Raw genomic sequence first — 18,550 nt, 5'->3', positions numbered from 1 at the left:
AGGCAGACCACAAGTGCCTAATGGTAAATACGACCCTGCAGGTATACAGGACACTACAGGTATACAGGACCCAAAAACTATACACTACAGGTGCACGGGACCTCCACCACCTATATAATACAAGTATACAGGACCCCAAACTATACACTACAGGTATACAGCACCCCCAGCAACTCTATACTACAGGTATACAGGACCCAAAATGATACACTACAGGTATACAGAAACTCCACCAACTATATACTACAGGTATACAGGACCCAAAAACTATACACTACAGGTATACAGCACCTCCACCAACTGTATACTACAGGTATACAGGACCCCAAAACTATACAGTACAGGTATACAGGACCCCAAAACTAAAAACTACAGAACACTACAGGTATACAGGACCTCCACCAGCTATACACTACAGGTATACAGGACCCAAAAGTATACACTACAGGTATACAGGACCTCCATCAACTATATACTACAGGTATACAGGACCCCAAACTATACACTACAAGTATACAGGAACCCAAAACTATACACCACAGGTATACAGCACCCCAACCAACTCTATACTACAGGTATACAGGATCCCAAACTATACAAAATAGGTATACAGGAACTCCACCAACTCTATACTACAGGTATACAGGATCCTCAAACTATACACTACAGGTATACAGGACCCCTGAACTATATACTTCAGGTATACAAGATCCCCACCAACTCTATACTACAGGTATACAGCACCTCCACCAACTCTATACTACAGGTATACAGGACCCCAAACTATACACTACACGTATACAGGAGCTCCACCAACTATATACTACAGGTATATAGCACCTCCACCAACTTTATACTAAAGCTATACAGGACCCCCTAACTTTACACTACAGGTATACAAGACCTCTACCAACTATAAACTACAGGTACACAGGACCCCCAAACTATACACTACAGGTATACAGGACACCCAAACTATATACTACAGGTATACAAGACCTCCAACTATACACTACAGGTATCCAGGACCCTCAAACTATAAACTACAGGTATAGAAGTCCTCCACCAACTATACATTATAGGAATACAGCACCTTCACCAACTATATATTACAGGTATACAGGACCACCAACTATACAGTACAGGTATACAGGACCTCTACCAGCTATACACTGCAGATATACAGTACTTACCAAACTATTCAGTCCAGGTATACAGCCCCCCCCCCAACTACACAATACAGGTATACAGGACACCCTCAACTATACACTACAGGTATACAGTCCCACACCCCCTCACCCCCAACTATACACTACAGGTATACAGGACGGATGTTTGAAGTTTTTAGTTTATTTCTAATGTGCATAAGCTACAATTTACATAAACAGTGTAGAACTGTCGGGTATATAGGGGCACATAGGGCTACTAGCAATTTTCCCTTAAACAAAAAAAAAACAAGGACATAGCTTGGCCTCCTGGGCACCTTAGAATAAATCTAATTAACACACTGACACTTTATACCCGGGCAGCGCCGGGTACATTTTCTAGTATACTATATATACCAGCAAGAAGCTGAGAGTATCTGCATATTGCCAATAAGAAAACTGTGAAGAAACTATTATCTGTGCATTGCACCCATAGACTCCATTTTAAGGTCAGGCAGATTCTGCCGTCCGCCCATAGAATGAACCCGTCCATTCTCTACCTATATTCTCTCTTCTTTCTCCTGCACACACTCACCCCCACCACTCACAGGCCGGCACACATGGCCCCTGTAGGAGGAGTTTCACTGGTGGAGGAAGTGCAGTCAGTCTTACTTAAATTCTCAGTGAGATAGGACACAAAGACAACAGTTCCTGCAGAAGTTAAGCCAGGGCCTGGCTGATGCCAGGACCCCTGTCAGGGATGCAGTTGAATCTAGCCACCAGTGTGAACAAATGCAACTAGAGACAAACAGTTCTTCTATGCAAATAGCCACTTATACTATATAGTGCTAAGCACATACCAGGGAGAGTAGTCACCAAGGAACACCCTGACTTATGCCAGGAACACATCTAAAAAGTGAAGGGCAGTATCCTGAACAAGATAGGAACTAGCCTCAGTAAGACAAAGAAACCAGTATATAAAGGTCTACGTATCCTACTGTGCAGTGCAGGTAATTGGGAAGACTCGGACACCTAGCTACACCCAGATAACCATGGCTGGGGCTCGTACTACCCTTCTGGGACAGGTTCTATGCTACCAGAGGGCAGAAGGCGGTAAGGCAGTGTCTAAACGTGAGTATGAGTATCACTTTATTCGAGATATCTATTAAAGGTTCTAGCAGAGTACAAGGCTACACAGGGTTAGGGCTTCTCTGGCAAACTCCTCTCCTCTACAAGCACTGCTGAAACTCTTCTCAAGCACCTACCTCAAACACTAAGGTCAAGCACTCAATTGTGTAAAGATTTATTACTTGTGAAACCGTGTACTGTAAACTACAAAACTTCCAGTAAAGCTGTTATATTTTTATACTACAAATGGGACTCTGGTCATCTCTATTTGCACCGTAACCTATACACACACCACCACACACCTTAGGTTATTTTTCCCTCTTTGGTAGGTGGCTGTACTGACAGTCCGGGTGGGTCAGTAGTCACTCAGGACCGCTGTGACAAGAGCCCAAGGGATCCGCAACAACCCGGCAGGTTACCGACCATTTAGGGAACACAGCCAGCCATACTACAAAAGCAGATAACATCACACCTGTGTGCTCGACTAGCACTGGTGTCACAACAATTAACACCTCTGGCCGAGCTGACAGACAACAATACCTAAAACCCTACCACACATGCAGCCCTGGAAACTGACAGCAAAGATTATATATATATATATATATATATATATATATATATATATATATAAAAAAAAAAAAAAATTATATATATATATATATATATATATATATATATATATATATATATATATATATATATATATATATATATATAATGTGCTGTCAGTTTCCAGATCACAAGCAGTGTATACTTACTATCCATGCTGCGTGTCATCCGGGTGGCTTTACCAGTCTTTCTGCTGTATTTTCAGACCCCACCTCCTCCAGCTGTCAATCCTACTGGAGAAGCAAACGCCTGGAAAATCCAGCAACGACTAAGGAGGGAAGAACAGAATGCCAGGTCACAAGCAGCACGGATGGTAAGTATACACTGCAAGTATACAGTACATATCCGTGTTGTCAGTTTTACTTTATTATTATCGGCCTCACATAACTTTGTTCACAGCGTGGATTGGGGTGATCCCTGACTTGTCCTCTCTTTAGGTGTTTAGCACTGCATCTTAGGTAGAAGTGTTGCTTTGAGAAAAGAAAGTCTCTGTGTTCTCCATAACCGTCTGTACACTACAGATGGTCTGTCCCGGATGGGGAACCTGGCTAACTCAGCAGGGATGCCTGATCTGTGTGTCTTGCTTCTCTGAGAAACAGAAGAGAACTGAACTAAGTGTGGGTGTACACTTCCTCTTCCCATGTGACAACTTCCAACAGGATATGTAACAGCTCCTGTGAGTGCTGGAGAAGAGAGTGCAAGAAGAAAGAAAAAGACTGAAGAGAAAAGAAGCTCTCATTGGTGTGAAGATCACAAACAAACAATAACCCTTAATTCACCACAGCTGTGCAACATACATATATATAAATAAATAAATACACATTCTATTGACATCTAGTGGCAAAACTTACACATTACTTCATTACCACTTTGCTTTTTAGTTACAGGCTTTTGCAAGGGGTGTTCAAACTAGCAACACCCGTGGTGGGACACCACATTTATACAGGTACATGTGCAGCCAATAGCGAGAAATTTTGAAGCAGGCTCAAAAGACACGATCGGACAAGAATTGGGTGCTTTTCCGGTCCTCTGCTGATTGTTGTCACTTTTACATTGGCTGATTGTCTGAAAGAATGTTTCTAGTAATGCTCATGGTCAATAAGTGGCCCGTGTAAAAAGCCAATAAGCTCTGAATGGATTTGCAGGATGAATGCTCAATTGCTGCTCCCTTTAGACAGAGGACATTGTCACAGCCACCTTTCAATTCTGTTGACCATTGAGGCTTCCAGTGGTTCTCTACTAATATAAGAGTTATATGATAAAGGAATAAAGGACTCCAATAACATGTCTACTATTCCCCCATATACTGATTTATTTCATTTTTAACACGTAAAACAGTTTGTGTGAACTTTTGTGACCGTCCTGTTCTTCATTGTGATAGTTAACATATAGACATCTAAACATGTAACATATAAACGTGGGAATAAAAAAAAGTGTAGATTGTGTTTTCTATGTGGTCCCATCATTGGGTTTTTCTCGTACGCCCATCATTGGGATTCCCTTGCTCACCCATCATTGGGTGATTAGATTTTTTGACCTCCTCTTACTACACCAAACACTTAGTGCTGCCCACTGGACTGGAGAATGGACACCTTTCTTCATAGGAAATTCCTTCACCATCAACACTGGACAATGGACAACAAAGAGGCCCACTATTAAAAACAGGAGTAGTAGTGACGGAAGTGGAGAGTGGTGGACCCACACGTGGCGAGTTTGTTGGAGTCAATGGGGTATTGTTATTATTGCACTTTTGCAGCGTGATCTTGTAGGTTGCAGGTGTCTCACACATGGACATGATGTATTCGCTGTCTTCAGGCTTGTTGTCTACCATTGTAATTTTCGTCATGAGAGCTTTAAACATAATAAGAATACCAATAAACACAAGTATGTATATCCCATCTCCGATGGACTCAGTAAATTGACAGACAGATTGATTTGAGAACTGCTGAACAAGGCATTTTGCAGTAGGGGCTCCAACATCTGTTAGATTTGACCATTTGATTTCATTGTAGTCTAATTTCTTAGGGTTCTAGAATCACAAAAAGAAAGTCAGTCAAAATAGCGTACAATCGTGTCTGAATATCATAGATGGCATCCTTGGTGATTGGTGAATTGATTTTTTTTTTGGGTGGGGGGGTTGGGGCTACTTTTAACCCCTTAAAGGGAACCTGTCACCCCCTGTGCCGGGGTGACAGGCTCCCGACCCCCCGTTAGAGCCCCATATACTTACCTAATCCCGCCGGGTCCCGCTTCTGGAGGTGGTCGGGTGAAGGAGATCTCAGCCGCTGCAGCCCGGCGCGCGCGCTGAGAGATGAGTCCAACACCCATAGAGAATGACACGAGAGTCCAGCGCTCCGTCATTTTCTATGAGCGTTGGACTCATCTCTCAGCACGCGCGCCGGGCTGCAGCGGCTGAGATCTCCGTCACCCGACCACCTCCAGAAGCGGGACCCGGCGGGATTAGGTAAGTATATGGGGCTCTAACGGGGGGTCGGGAGCCTGTCACCCCGGCACGGGGGGTGACAGGTTCCCTTTAACGACATCGGGCGTAAACTTACGCCACGCCCTCGCGCCCTGGTACTTGGCGCATCAGGGCGTAAATTTACGCCCGATGTTTCCCCGATCGCTGCGTGTTCACACACAGCGATCGGGGAAGATGGCCTGCTATAAATCATAGCAGGCCATCTTAGCTTCACGGCACGGGGGGTGGTTAACACCCCCCGTGCTTACGATCGCCGCTATAGGCTGATCAATTCAGATCAGCCAACAGCGGCGATCGGAACCTGGCACCGACCGCCATTGCTGTAAAAAGTAATGGTGATCGCCGTGCCACCGCCCCGATCGCCGTGAACGGCCGGCCGGCCGTTCATGGCGATCGGGCCGGTGGCACGGCGATCAGAGTCCCATAAAATAAAAAATACCTGCCCTGGACCCCTCAGCTAGGTAGCCGAGGGGTCCAGAGCAGGTATTTGTACATTACTCACCTGTCCCGGGCTCCTGATCGGCGTCTTCCGGGTTCGTGGCGTCCTCGTGTTCGTTCGGGTCTTCGGCTTCCTCCGTGACGTCACGTTCGGCTTCTCTCGGCTATTTTCGGCTCCAGCGTCGGCTTTATCCGTATTTTGCGCTCTGCTGCCCTCTAGCGGCTGATATGTGTAATACACTTATCAGCAGCTACAGGGACGTTCAGAATGTAAAAAAGTTTTTTTTTTTTTTCCAAATTTTTTTTTTTCTATTTTACGCACCCTATCGCCGCTGAGTGTTGACCAGCATCGCACGAAAGTGCGCTGCTAATCAGCAACTCCTCCTTTTTGGCGTAGGGTGTTTTTTTTTTCTATATTCTACTGCCACGGTCTGCTGATAAGTGCGGCATTTATCAGCAACTCCTTTGTTGGCGTAGTTTTTTTTTTTTATACTTACTGTAATAAAAAACACATAAAAAAAAAACTACATTACACCACACTACATTGAATAAAGTTGGACACTACACCACTACATACCCCATATACCAATCCCCGTATAAAGATGGCCCCCAGGGTGTTTTCGGCGTCAGAGGAATACGTTATTGCCTCCGACACCGAAACAGCCAGTGAGGATGAATGGGGGGGATCCTTCTTTCCTCCATTCATCCTCATCGTCCTCATCATCCAGTAACGTGTCTGGGGGTAGCGTAGCGTACGCTGACCCCCAGACACGTCTTTTCTGCCAGTACCGTCCCAATAAGAGATCACGGTATGGTGTGAAATTCTACAAACTGAGCGTACCTCAGGGTACACTTACAGATTTAGAGTATGTGCACACTGCGGAATGGCGAAGGATAACCCTTCGTGCATTCCGCAGCTGGCACCCGCCGGCGGACTGATGCGGGCGCATGTCTCTACCCGTGTCATAGACTCCATTCTATGCACGGGCGGATTCCGTCGTCCATCCAAAGAATGAATACGTTGGACGGAGAGCGGAATCCGCCCGTGCATAGAATGGAGTCTATGACACGTGTGGAGACGTGCGCCTGCATCAGTCAGCCTGCGGGTGCCAACTGCGGAATGCACGAAGGGTTATCTGTCGCGATTCCGCAGTGTGCATGTACCCTTAGAGTGTATGAAGGAAGGGACACCCGAATGCAGCCCCCAGATGCCCCATCCCCCCCAATCCTCGGAACAAGTGGGAAGATTGTCCGGGAACTGATCTTCCCACTGCTGGATAAAGGTCACCACCTGTACGGGGATAACTTTTATACCAGCACCCCCTCTTCCAGTCCCTCGCTGCCCGAGCTACTGTAGCTTGCGGCACGATACGAAAATATCAGAAGCAGTAATAAAGCCCTAATATTTAGCAGCCATGGAGCGGACCCAGCACTTCTGGATATGAAGGACCCCGTATCGCACCAGGACAACATTTTCCAGGTGACGTCCCCAACACTGGAGAAAGGGAGACCCCAGAAGAAGTGCAGAGTGTGGGGTAACAGGGGGATCAGGAAGGACACCATTTTCCAGTGTGACACCTGTCCTGATCCCCCCGGCCTCTGCATACAGGATCGCTTCAAGGCGTACTACACGTCATTGGGGTTCTACATTATCTAAATTCTGTCCCTTATTCCTATTTCAGGGGTCACGTTGATCCAGGGATTATTCTGATCGCCAATATGGAGTCGGGAAGGAATTTTCCCCTGTGATGAGGCTACTGTCGTCTGCCTCACGAGGGTTTTTTGCCTTCCTCTGGATCAACACAGGTTGAGTTTGATGGACACCTGTCATTTCCAACCTTATAAACTAATAATTGGCCTAATACCCCCAAATAAATTAGAATTGTCCCTTTTTCCCAGCTAAGTAGGTATGGCCGCCATTCCCATTAGAGGATGCCATGATGCAATTACAAAGCCTCTGTGCGGCCAGGACAGTAGAAACCCCCCACAAGTGACCCCATTCTGGAAACTACACCCCATAAGGAATCTAACAAGGGGGGCAGCGGGGATATGGCCCCCTGGTGACGGCCACATTTGGGACGTGAAAATGAAAAAAATGGTATTTTTTATTTTCTCGGAACATGTTCTACGTAAGTGCCCGTCACCAGTGGGGTCCATATGCTCACTGCACCCCTTGTTAGATTCCTTATGGGGTGTAGTTTCCAGAATGGGGTCACTTGTCAGGGGTTTCTACTGACCTGGCAGCACAGGAGCTTTGTAATTGCGACATGGCCTCCATCCTCCATTCCAGCCTCTAAATGGCGCTCTGTCCCTTTGGTGGCTTGCCCTGTGCCCATATGGCACATTATGCCCACATGTGGGGTATTTTCGTACTCAGGGGAAACTACCCTACACGTTTTGTGTTCATTTTCTTTTTAACCCCTTGTGGAAATGGAAAAAATCAAGGCTAGACCAACATTTAGTGTAATTTTTGTAAAATTTTTACTCTAAATCATTAATCTTGTCATGATTTTTTCATTTTCACAAGGGGCTAAAAGATAAAAAAAAACACTAAATGTGTAGAGCAATTTCCCCTGAGTACGGAAATACCCCACATGTGGACATAAAGCGCCGTGCGGGCGCAGGGTAAGCCTCCGAAGGGAAGGAGCGCCATTTGGTTTTTGAAGGCTGGATTTGGATGGAATGGATTTCGAGGGGCCATGTTGCATTCAAAAGGCCTCTGTGTTGCCAAGACAGTTGAAACCCCCCACAAGTGACCCCAATATGGAAACTACACCCCTCAAGGAATGTAACAAGGGGTGTAGTGAGCATATGGACCCCACTGGTGACGGGCACAAATATGGAACAATGTGGCGTGAAAGGGAAATATTACATTTTTTACACTATAATGTTGGTTTAGCCTTGAATTTATCATTTTCACAAGGGGTTAAAAGAGGGGAAACAAACCAAAATGTGTAGAGCAATTTCCCCCGAAAATACCCCACATGTGGACATAAAGCGCCATGTGGGCGAAGGGCAAGCCTCCGAAGGGAAGGAGCGCCATTTGGATTTTGGAGGTTGGATTTGGCTAGAATGGATGATGAACGCCATGTCGCATTTACAGAGCCCTCGTGCTGCCAAAACACTGGAAACCCCCCACAAGTGACCCCATTCTGGAAACTGCACCCCTCAGGGAATCTAACAAGGGGTGCAGTGAGGATATGGACCCCTTGATGACGGGCACATTTTTGCCATGAAAGTGAAAAAATGAAAATTTTTACTTTTACGTCACATTGTTCCACATTTGTGCCCGTCACCAGTGGGGTCCATATGCTCACTGCACCCCTTGTTAGATTCCTTGAGGGGTGTAGTTTCCAGAATGGGGTCACTTGTGGGGGGTTTCCAGTGTCTTGGCAGCACGAGGGCTCTGTAAATGCGACATGGCCCTTGAAATCCATTCCAGTGAAATCCAGCTTCCAAAAGCCAATTGGCGCTCCTTCCCTTTGGAGGCTCGTCCTGCGCCCGCTTGGCACTTTATCGCCACATGTGGGGTATTTTCGTACTCGGGAGAAACTGCGCTACACATTTTGTGTCTTTTTTTCCCTCTTATCCCTTTAAAGTGTATTTGAGGGGCCTGTATGTTAGAAAGCCCCACAAAGCACCCCATTTCAGAAACTGCACCCCCCACACTCTGCAAAAGCATATCCAGAAAGTGTTTTAACCCTTTAGGGGAGTCACAGAAATAAAAGCTAAGTGTGTAAGAAATTAGAAAATTTTAATTTTCTGTGCAGAGATTTTATTGTAATCCAATATTTTTCATAATTATAAACCTATTACCAGAGAAATGCACCCCAATATTGATTGCCCCGTTTCTGCAGTTTATAGAAATACCCCATATGTGGCCCTATTGCGCTATTTGACGCAACCACAAGCCTCAGATATAAAGGAGCGCCTAGTGAATTTCAATGGCTCCGTTATATTTGGTCATTTCTGACTGTACCACTTCAGGTTGGCAGAGGCTCTGGGGTGCCAAAACCTAAAAAGCACCCCTAAAGGGACACCATTTAGAAAACTACACCCCTCAAGGAATGTAACAAGGGGTGCGGTGAGCATCTGGACCCCACAGGTGCTTCACAGATTTTCCGAACAATATGGCATGAAAAAAGAAAAATTTATTTTTTACACTAAAACGTTGTTCTAGCCTTCAATTTTTCATTTTCTTAAAGGGGGTATCCAGGATTAAAAAAACATGGCCACTTTCTTCCAGAAACAGCACCACTCTTGTCCTCAGTTTGGGTATCTGTTTTGCAGCTCAGTTCCGTTGAAGTGAATGGAGCTGAATTGTAATACCACACGCAACCTGAGGACAGGGGTGGTGCTGTTTTGCAAGAAAGTAGCTGTTTTTTTGTAATCCTAGACAACCCCTTGAAAATTCCATATGATCTTTAATCAAGCAAGGGAATTTCTTGAATTCAGAAAGTGGTCATAAAACTATTGTTAACCTCTTAAGGACATAGGACGTATGCGTACGTCATATGTCCTCACTTGCACTTCAAAGCGGGGCCGCGCGGCGGCCCCGCTTTGAAGTGCCGCGATCCCGGGTGCCGCGAGTAGCCCGGGACCGCTGCTATTAGCGGGCACGGTCTGATCGCCGTGCCCGCTAATTAGCTAATCGGAGGCAGCTGTCAAAGTTGACAGCTGCCTCCGATTACCGGAGGCAACGTTTCCCTGGGGTCTAGTGGGGGAGATCGCTCCTCCGGGACCTTGTCCCGGAGGAGCGATCTCCGTTACTGATGCCGGCCGGGGACGCGTCCAAGATGGCGCCGTCCTCGGCTCGGCACTCGTTCGTTTTCGGCTGCAGCAGCCGGAAGTAAACGAGTGCCGATCTCATGGATCTCTGCAGCATATCTATGCTGCAGAGATCTCAATGAGAGATCCAAGTGTATATACTAGAAGTCCCCCAGGGGGGCTTCTAGTATATGTGTAAAAAAAAAAAAAAAAAAAAAAAGTGTTGTTAATAGTAAAAAGCCCCCTCCCCTAATAAAAGTCTGAATCACCCCCCTTTTCCCAGGTTTTAAATAAAAGTAAACAAATAAATAAATAAATAAACATGTTTGCTATCGCCGCGTGCGTAATCGCCCGAACTATTAATCACATTCCTGATCTCGTACGGTAAACGGCGTCAGCGCAAAAAAATCCCAAAGTGCAAAATTGCGCATTTTTGGTCGCATCAAATCCAGAAAAAATGTAATATAAAGCGATCAAAAAGTCGTATATGCGCAATCAAGGTATCGATAGAAAGATCACATCATGGCGCAAAAAATGACACCTCGCACAGCCCCATAGACCAAAGGATAAAAGCGCTATAAGCCTGGGAATGGAGCGATTTTAAGGAACGTATATTGGTTAACAACGGTTTGAATTTTTTACAGGCCATCAGATACAATATAAGTTATACATGTTATATATCGTATTAATCGTAACGACTTGAGGAACATGCATAACAAGTCAGTTTTACCCCAGGGCGAATGGCGTAAAAACACATTTCCCCCAAATAAAAGAAATGCGTTTTTTTTTTCAATTTCACCACACTTTAAATTTTTTTCTGGTTTCGCAGTGTACTTTATGCAAAAATTCAGCCTGTAATTGCAAAGTACAATTAGTGACGCAAAAAATAAGGGCTCATGTGGGTTTCTAGGTGGAAAAATGCAAGTGCTATGACCTTTTAAACACAAGGAGGAAAAACCGAAAACGTAAAAACGAAAATGGGCCATGTCCTTAAAGGGTTAAAATAGGGTTTTACATTGTTAGCCCATCCTTCATGCTATAGATACATGTTATTTTAATAGAGCAATCAAGTGTTACTGGGTTATTTTGGTTGTTACTATTGACACAATGGTATTGCTATATGTTAAGTTTTTTTTTTGTTTGTATGCAGTAAAATCACTTTAATTGAATGAATCCCAGCATAGCCTAAATCAAGGCTCTAGGAACAATAGACTAGTTCCATACTTCCATGGTTAAATCCCTTGTATTATTTGTCACCCTCATCCAGTTATGATATAGATATGATTCAGTGCTGATATTTTGGATTTATATTATTTTCCATTTTTATAACTTAGCACCTTTAGGGTACGTTCACACTTACCAGATCCGCAGCGTATTTTCTGCAGCAGATCCGCAGCAGATTTCATTTAAATAACTGAACACAGCATCAAATCTGCACCGGATCTGCTGCAGATCTGCTGCAGATCTGCTGCGGATCCTGTAGGTGTGAACGCACCCTAATGGTTTTTTTTTTATATCTGCCTTGTTATGCACATTTAAAAGTAGTTGACATATTTTTAATATGTATCATTGAATGTGGGGAAATGAATAAGACCCGATTCAAGGATAAATAGAATGAAACAGAGAATATAAAGCCCACCTGATCCGGACTCAGTGAAGCTGCCGCAACAAGAGGAAACCACAGTGTCTGTCTGCAGATAAGGCTCAGCATCAGCATTCCTTGTATTATAGGGCTAAGACTGCAATGTAATCTCCTTACTAGTGTGTATGACTCCATCCTCCCTGCACAATGTTCATAGCACATAGAGATCTCCAGATCACTGCCTGATTATGGCTGCTCCACCTGGCCTCCTTCCACTCATACCCCATGATGCTCTTGGAGGAACAATTTCCTTCTTTCACAATACCTAAAAGGGGTTGTCCAGAAACAGCGCCTCTCCTCCTCTCAGTTTGGGTGTGCTTTTCTACTGTGTTTCCCTGGAAATAAGACACCTCCTAAAAATAAGACCTAGTAGAGGTTTTGCTGAATTACTAAATATAAGGCCTCCCCTGAAAATAAGACCTTACAAAGTTTATGTTTGGAAGCATGCCCGCCAAACAGAACACCAGGGCATTTAGCTGTGATTCTTTTTAGCCCGCCGCAATTGTCCCCTACCTCCACCATCTGTTGCAGAGCAGCTGCATGCAAGACCTAACACATATTTGGAAGCAAAAATTATGCAAAAGTAACAAGAAGCAGAGAAATACAGAAATGGCCAGGAAACAAAATACTTGATTAGGCACCAACTTCATACCCACCCACAAAAAAAAACAAAAAAACCTTCAGCACTCCAAAAGTTGTTATATCAAGTGTGAACAGTGGTTTATTCCATCATGTGCAGTAACAGCAAACGTATGGCTTGAGAAAGTCTGCAGGAGGCAGCTGAACATCTTTGTTACTGACTATGGCTATGTTTTTTTTAATGTATTTTTTAATATGTTATTACTTATGGAAAGATAGACAAATTTCTAATGTACATTAATTATGGGAAATGCTCATATAGGGCTATTTCCCATAATTTAGTAGATCGTAGAGACTTCAGATTCTCTGAAATACTGTGACGTCACGAACCGGGGGTGTAATTCCAATGAAGTGTCCAGCAGGGGGTGCACGATATATAGAAGTCAATGAGTACCATTGACTTCTATATATAGTGCGCCCCTGCTGGACACTCCATTGGAATTACAATGAATGTGTATGTAAATGTAATGTACAGTATGTTTTTGATTGAATACATTTATGGAATACTTAAATGTATTTAAGCAGTACTTTTGGAGGGCACCGAGCAGGGAGGCAGAGATGTGCCTATGCATCTACCTCCCCCCTCCCTCACTGCTCGGTGCTGCTGCTGCCACATATACACAGTACTACTCCTCCCATTATCTGCTCATAGTATGTAGTACCTGTGCTATCCCCATAATGCCGCCGCACAGCTGCTCCTCACAAGGGCTTCAGCATGCCCCCTCCCCCCGCTCCCCCTCCTAGCTAACAATTTCTAACTATTTCACCGCTCACTGCCTCTCTCCGCCGCCGCTGGCCTCCGCTCTCTGCTCCCACATACCGCCTCCCAGTCCGCACTGCATGCCGGCCGGGGACAGGAAGCACCGGGAGCGCCGTGCTCCCTGTCCCCGCTCGGCATGCAGTGCGGACAGGGAGGCGGTATGTGGGAGCAGAGAGCGGAGGCCAGCGGCGGGATAGTTAGAAATTGTTAGCTAGGAGGGGGAGCGGCGAAGGGGACATGCTGAAGCCCTTGTGAGGAGCAGCTGTGCGGAGGCAGTGGTGTTATGGGTAGGGCCATATAAATAGCTGCTGCTGCCCTAGGCACTAAACCCAAGACCCTCCCTCTTCACCCACCAGTTAGCATCATGAAGAAATGGGTGAGTGGTTTCGGCCATATGCATTTCTCTACATGTAGAATTATTGTCTGAATCACGTTTTTCATGTTTTTTAACTGCTTAAAACATCGACAAATTTCAACACAGGATTTGTAGATTGGAAGGTAATAGCTCCAGGAGTCATATTTAACACCGCCACACGAAACCTGACCAATACCACCATACCCCAAACCCCCTCCCCCCCCTTTTGAAAAGACACCAGATTTACTGGCAAGTCTGAACAGGAGGTGGGAGACAAAAAAAAAAAAAAAAGTAGTTTTCTTCCCCCTGCTCCTTGGTGCTGCCCCCCCCTGCAAGGTGCTGCCCTAGGCACCGGACCACGGGTGCCTAGTGGTAAATACGGCCCTGGTTATGGGGATAGCACAGGTACTACTCCCCCATTATCTGCTCATACTATGAGCAGAGGATGGGAGGAGTAGTACTGTGTATATGTGGCAGCAGCAGCACCGAGCAGGAACGGAGGGGGGAGGTAGATGCATAGGCACATCTCTGCCTCCCTGCTCGGTGCCCTCCAAATGTACTGGTTAAATACATTAATGGATTACTTTGGGGAGCAAGGACACTTGCTCCCCAAAGTATTCCATAAATGTATTCGATTAAAAACATACTGTATATTACATTCACATACACATTCATTGTAATTCCAATGGAGTGTCCAGCAGGGGCTCACTATATATAGAAGTCAATGGTACTCATTGACTTCTATATATATATATAGTGCGCCCCCTGCTGGACACTCCATTGTAATTACACCCCGGGTTCGCGACATCACAGTATTTCAGAGAATCTGAAGTCTCCCTGATTTACTAAATTAAGGGAAATAGCCCTATATGAGCATTTCCCATAATTAATGTACATTAGAAATTTGTCTATCTTTCCATAAGTAATAACATAGTTTTGGCCTGACTTTTCCTTTAAAGAACCGGTACATATGGCAAAGCTCTCAGGAGGGTGCGTTCACAATAAGGAAAAGGTGAGGACTTGAAGAGGAAAGTTTTCTGCTTGAAATTCACCACCTACTCAGCTCTGGTTGAATTCAAGCAGAATTCAGGTAGGTTCACACTGAGGAATAGGTGAGAAACTGAACAGGAATCCGCTCTTATTTCAGGTTGAAATTCCTCCCATAAAATATGTTCAGAGCAATGTCCCACTGTGTTCAATGAGATTTCTGCTCTGTTGTTCACACTGCAGAATTTCTGAGCAGAATTTTCTGCCGCTGATCTGCTTTCTGCCCAAAAGCCCATTCTGGGATGGCTATACCTTGTTCCCCTGTGGACAGTGACCTGCTGGGCTGTTGCTGGGTCCCTTGGGTACTTATCACTGTGGTCCAGAGTGGAATAGGGACCCACCCGGACTACTGGCACTGCCACCCACAGAAAGGGGAGATGGCCCAAGGAAGGTGTGTGTGCTGTGTCAGTGCTTGACAAGGAATCACAGAGTCTCTTAAGCATAAATATAATTTTGTTTACTCTGAAGATACGGTAAATACGGATGAGGTAGGCAGCAGAAAATACAGCTTTGCCTTGATACAATATTTGACACTTGATAAGTTACTTAATACTTTAGAGTCCAGATCTGTACTGAGAGTAGGAGTGATACAGCTGTGCTGACTGAGTTGCGTGATAAGAGGTAGAAGAGATGATCAGAAAAGCTGAGAGGAGGATGTTGAGAGAGTCCCAACCCAAGTAGTAGTGTGCTCTGCCGGAACTTCAGAGGTAGAAATAGAAGAATACAAGAGAGAAGAGAGAATACTAGTACCTGTGTTTTGACTCTTTTGGTCTTTGCACCACCTATTGCCCACCAGTGTCGAGTGACCCATCCTACAGGGTGACACAAGCCCCAGACCTTGTTACCTGGGATGAGCGGTATGCTGAGGTTTCCCTGCTTATACCCGCGCTGCAAGATAGAGTGCATAGGCTTCTAGCAACTTTGCTCTATCCGGATCAGTTCCTTACTTCTTTGTGGATACTGTCCTGCACTGTGTTCCTCTGGTCCACGGTATGGGTTAGGATGATCCCTAACTTGTCCTCTCTAGAGGAAACTTAACACTGCATAGTGTGGAGTGAGGTTGCTTGAGAAGAAACTGTGTCTAGCTGCATGTGCTGCCCGTCTAGACCAATACTTAGACTGGGGACCTGGAAGGAGCCAGGGCCCAACTTGACTGCTGTAGAGAGCGTTCTAGCTTGCATCCTTCCTCTACAGAATCCAAAGACAAAAGACCCTACATTTACTCTACCTATGTGACTTCCTTCCTACAGCGCATGTAAGGTGTGCTGTGAGTAGGTGAGGAGGGTGTATGTAAAAGTAAAGAGAGAGGTGATAGGTGAGAAGGAGAAAGAACTCTCATTGGTGTACAGACCCATGTGGTACATAAACAAACAATAACCCCATATTTATAACAACAACATCTTATTGCAAAACTTTGGTACTACTACATTACTACTTACTCTTAAAAGTACAGGCTTTTACGAAGGGTATAACCAATTGCAACACCCGTGGTGGGATACCACAAAACCAAACAGGCAGCAAGGCACACAATCCAAAGAGTTCAAAGAGTAGACAGGTAACAATAGCCGAGGTCAGGACAGCCATATAACAAATAGTAATCAGGTACCATAGCCGAGCCAGGAAAACCAGATAAAAAGATAAAGAAAGCACAGGGAATGCTAAGCACGCTAGTTAAACTAATCTAATAGCCAGCAAAGGGTTAAAGCGTAACTGTCATATTTTGTTTATTGCAGGAATCAGTAGTATAAGCGATTTTAAGAAACTCTGTAATAGGTTTCATTAGCCAAAAAAGCCTCCTTCTGTACTCAAGAAGCAATCTCCCAGCCTCCCCCCCTGACTTCTTATCTGTGCATTATCAGGCAAACACGTCTTCATTACAGAGAAGCCAGTGAAGACGGGCTCTGCTCTCTCCATTGTAAGCCTATGAAGGGGGGAGGGGCTGAGGGAGATGAGGGAGCAGGAAGAGGTGACATGAAGGTCAGCTGTTTGTAGACTCTGGGCACCTAAAACGCTGGATTCAGGTTTCAGAAAGGTCAGTGCTTATCTATGAACTTACTGAGAGAAGATTGCAGGGTGTTGTGCTGTGCAGGACTGCTCCGTGCTCAGTCACTCCTAACAGCCCCTCCCCTCTCCATAGCCACATAATGGAGACAGAAATCCTGCTTCATCTGATGTGAGGGGGGAGGCTGGGAGATTGCTTTTTCAGTCCAGAAGGAAACTCTTTTAGTACATAAAACCTATTACAGAGTTTCTTAAAATCGCTTGTACTGTTGATATTTAATGTTTTCAGAAAAATGACCCTGAAATGACAGTTACGCTTTAACAAGGGGATGCACTTGTATAGACACACACTGCCTCACAGGGAGACCTGCCAGTCACACACTGTACAGAGGGAGATTCAAATCTCCCACCGAGTGACTCACCCGGTTGGTGTCATTGGCTTCAGGAGACAGGGAATGCTCCAGCAGTGTGCTGCTGCTGGGTCAGGCCCTTGTGAGTTCAGCATGGACCCCGTGTAAGACGTCACTGAAGCGTGATCAAGTAAGTCTACTATATGGGGGCACAAAGAGGCCTAATTAGTATCTGGATGCATGGCGAGGCCAAATGACTACAGTGTGTGAAGAAACGGAAGGGCCTGACTACTATATAGTTGCATAGAGAAACCTAACTGCTATATGGGCACACATATAGGGCTTAGCTACTATGTGAGGACACAGAGGCCCAAATTGGACCTAAATGCTACATGGGGGTACAAGGTGGACACTGTTACTGTGTAAAGCAACACAGATGGGGAGTTTTTGAAGAGGTGAGGATGGTGCTGAAGCGAGCTGAATAAAATGTTTGACAGATTCTTCAGAGAAAAGTTGTGACCAAGTGTTAAAGGTAAATGGGCTAGATGGAGAGGAAAAGGAAAAGTGAGCGACTCTGATCAGAGAAGACGTTACCTGTTATTCACTTATAGAAGATGCCCCCTCTGAGTCACTATTTGTAACTGGACTGTAATCACTTGTATGATGTGCAGAGCCTGTATACCATTGGTATCTACCTCCATATGGGTCTGTATGGGGGAAATACTGGTCTTTGTATAATGGATTTCATTTTGTAATTGTAATGGGCGTATATGTCACTGTGTGATGGTAATGGTGGTGGTCATGGTGTGGAGATAATATTTGCTCCTTATATACTGGTAGTAATATTATTTTTGGTTTACTGGATTTATTTAGTAACAGTATAGTGATATGTATGGTGATAAAATGGTCATACACTTCCCTTAAGACAGGCAGAGAACGGTTTCAGTCATTGCTTCTTCACACGTGAAATGTGAGATGTGAACTTTCCTCATGATCAAGGTTTTATCTCAAAAGCATTTTGTAGTGTCCCAGTGCAGGTAAGTCACAAAGCTTTATACCACCTGTCCAAAGGTAACTTTCAGTTGTCACACTCTGGGATGTCTGGGATGTCACCACTTGGTGTCTCACTCCCCCCAGTCTCTGTGCACAGAAAAAGGTAAAAGGGTTAACATTGTCTAATCACTGTT

General features: G+C 45.0%; 1 protein-coding gene across 1 annotated transcript in view; it reads left to right on the top strand.

Moving 5' to 3' along the window:
• Positions 1–18,550, top strand: part of LOC138767721 (potassium voltage-gated channel subfamily E member 2-like) — a 70,721-nt gene that overhangs the window by 9,605 nt on the left and 42,566 nt on the right. The window contains exon 3 of the mRNA XM_069945432.1: positions 3,088–3,195. Within this exon, the coding sequence (XP_069801533.1) occupies positions 3,088–3,195 (108 nt within the window). The remainder of the gene's footprint in view (positions 1–3,087; positions 3,196–18,550) is intronic.

The sequence above is a fragment of the Dendropsophus ebraccatus genome, chromosome 11 (assembly GCF_027789765.1).
Source record: "Dendropsophus ebraccatus isolate aDenEbr1 chromosome 11, aDenEbr1.pat, whole genome shotgun sequence".
Classification (NCBI taxonomy): Eukaryota; Metazoa; Chordata; class Amphibia; order Anura; family Hylidae; genus Dendropsophus; species Dendropsophus ebraccatus.
This window is presented reverse-complemented; position numbering and strand designations above follow the sequence as displayed.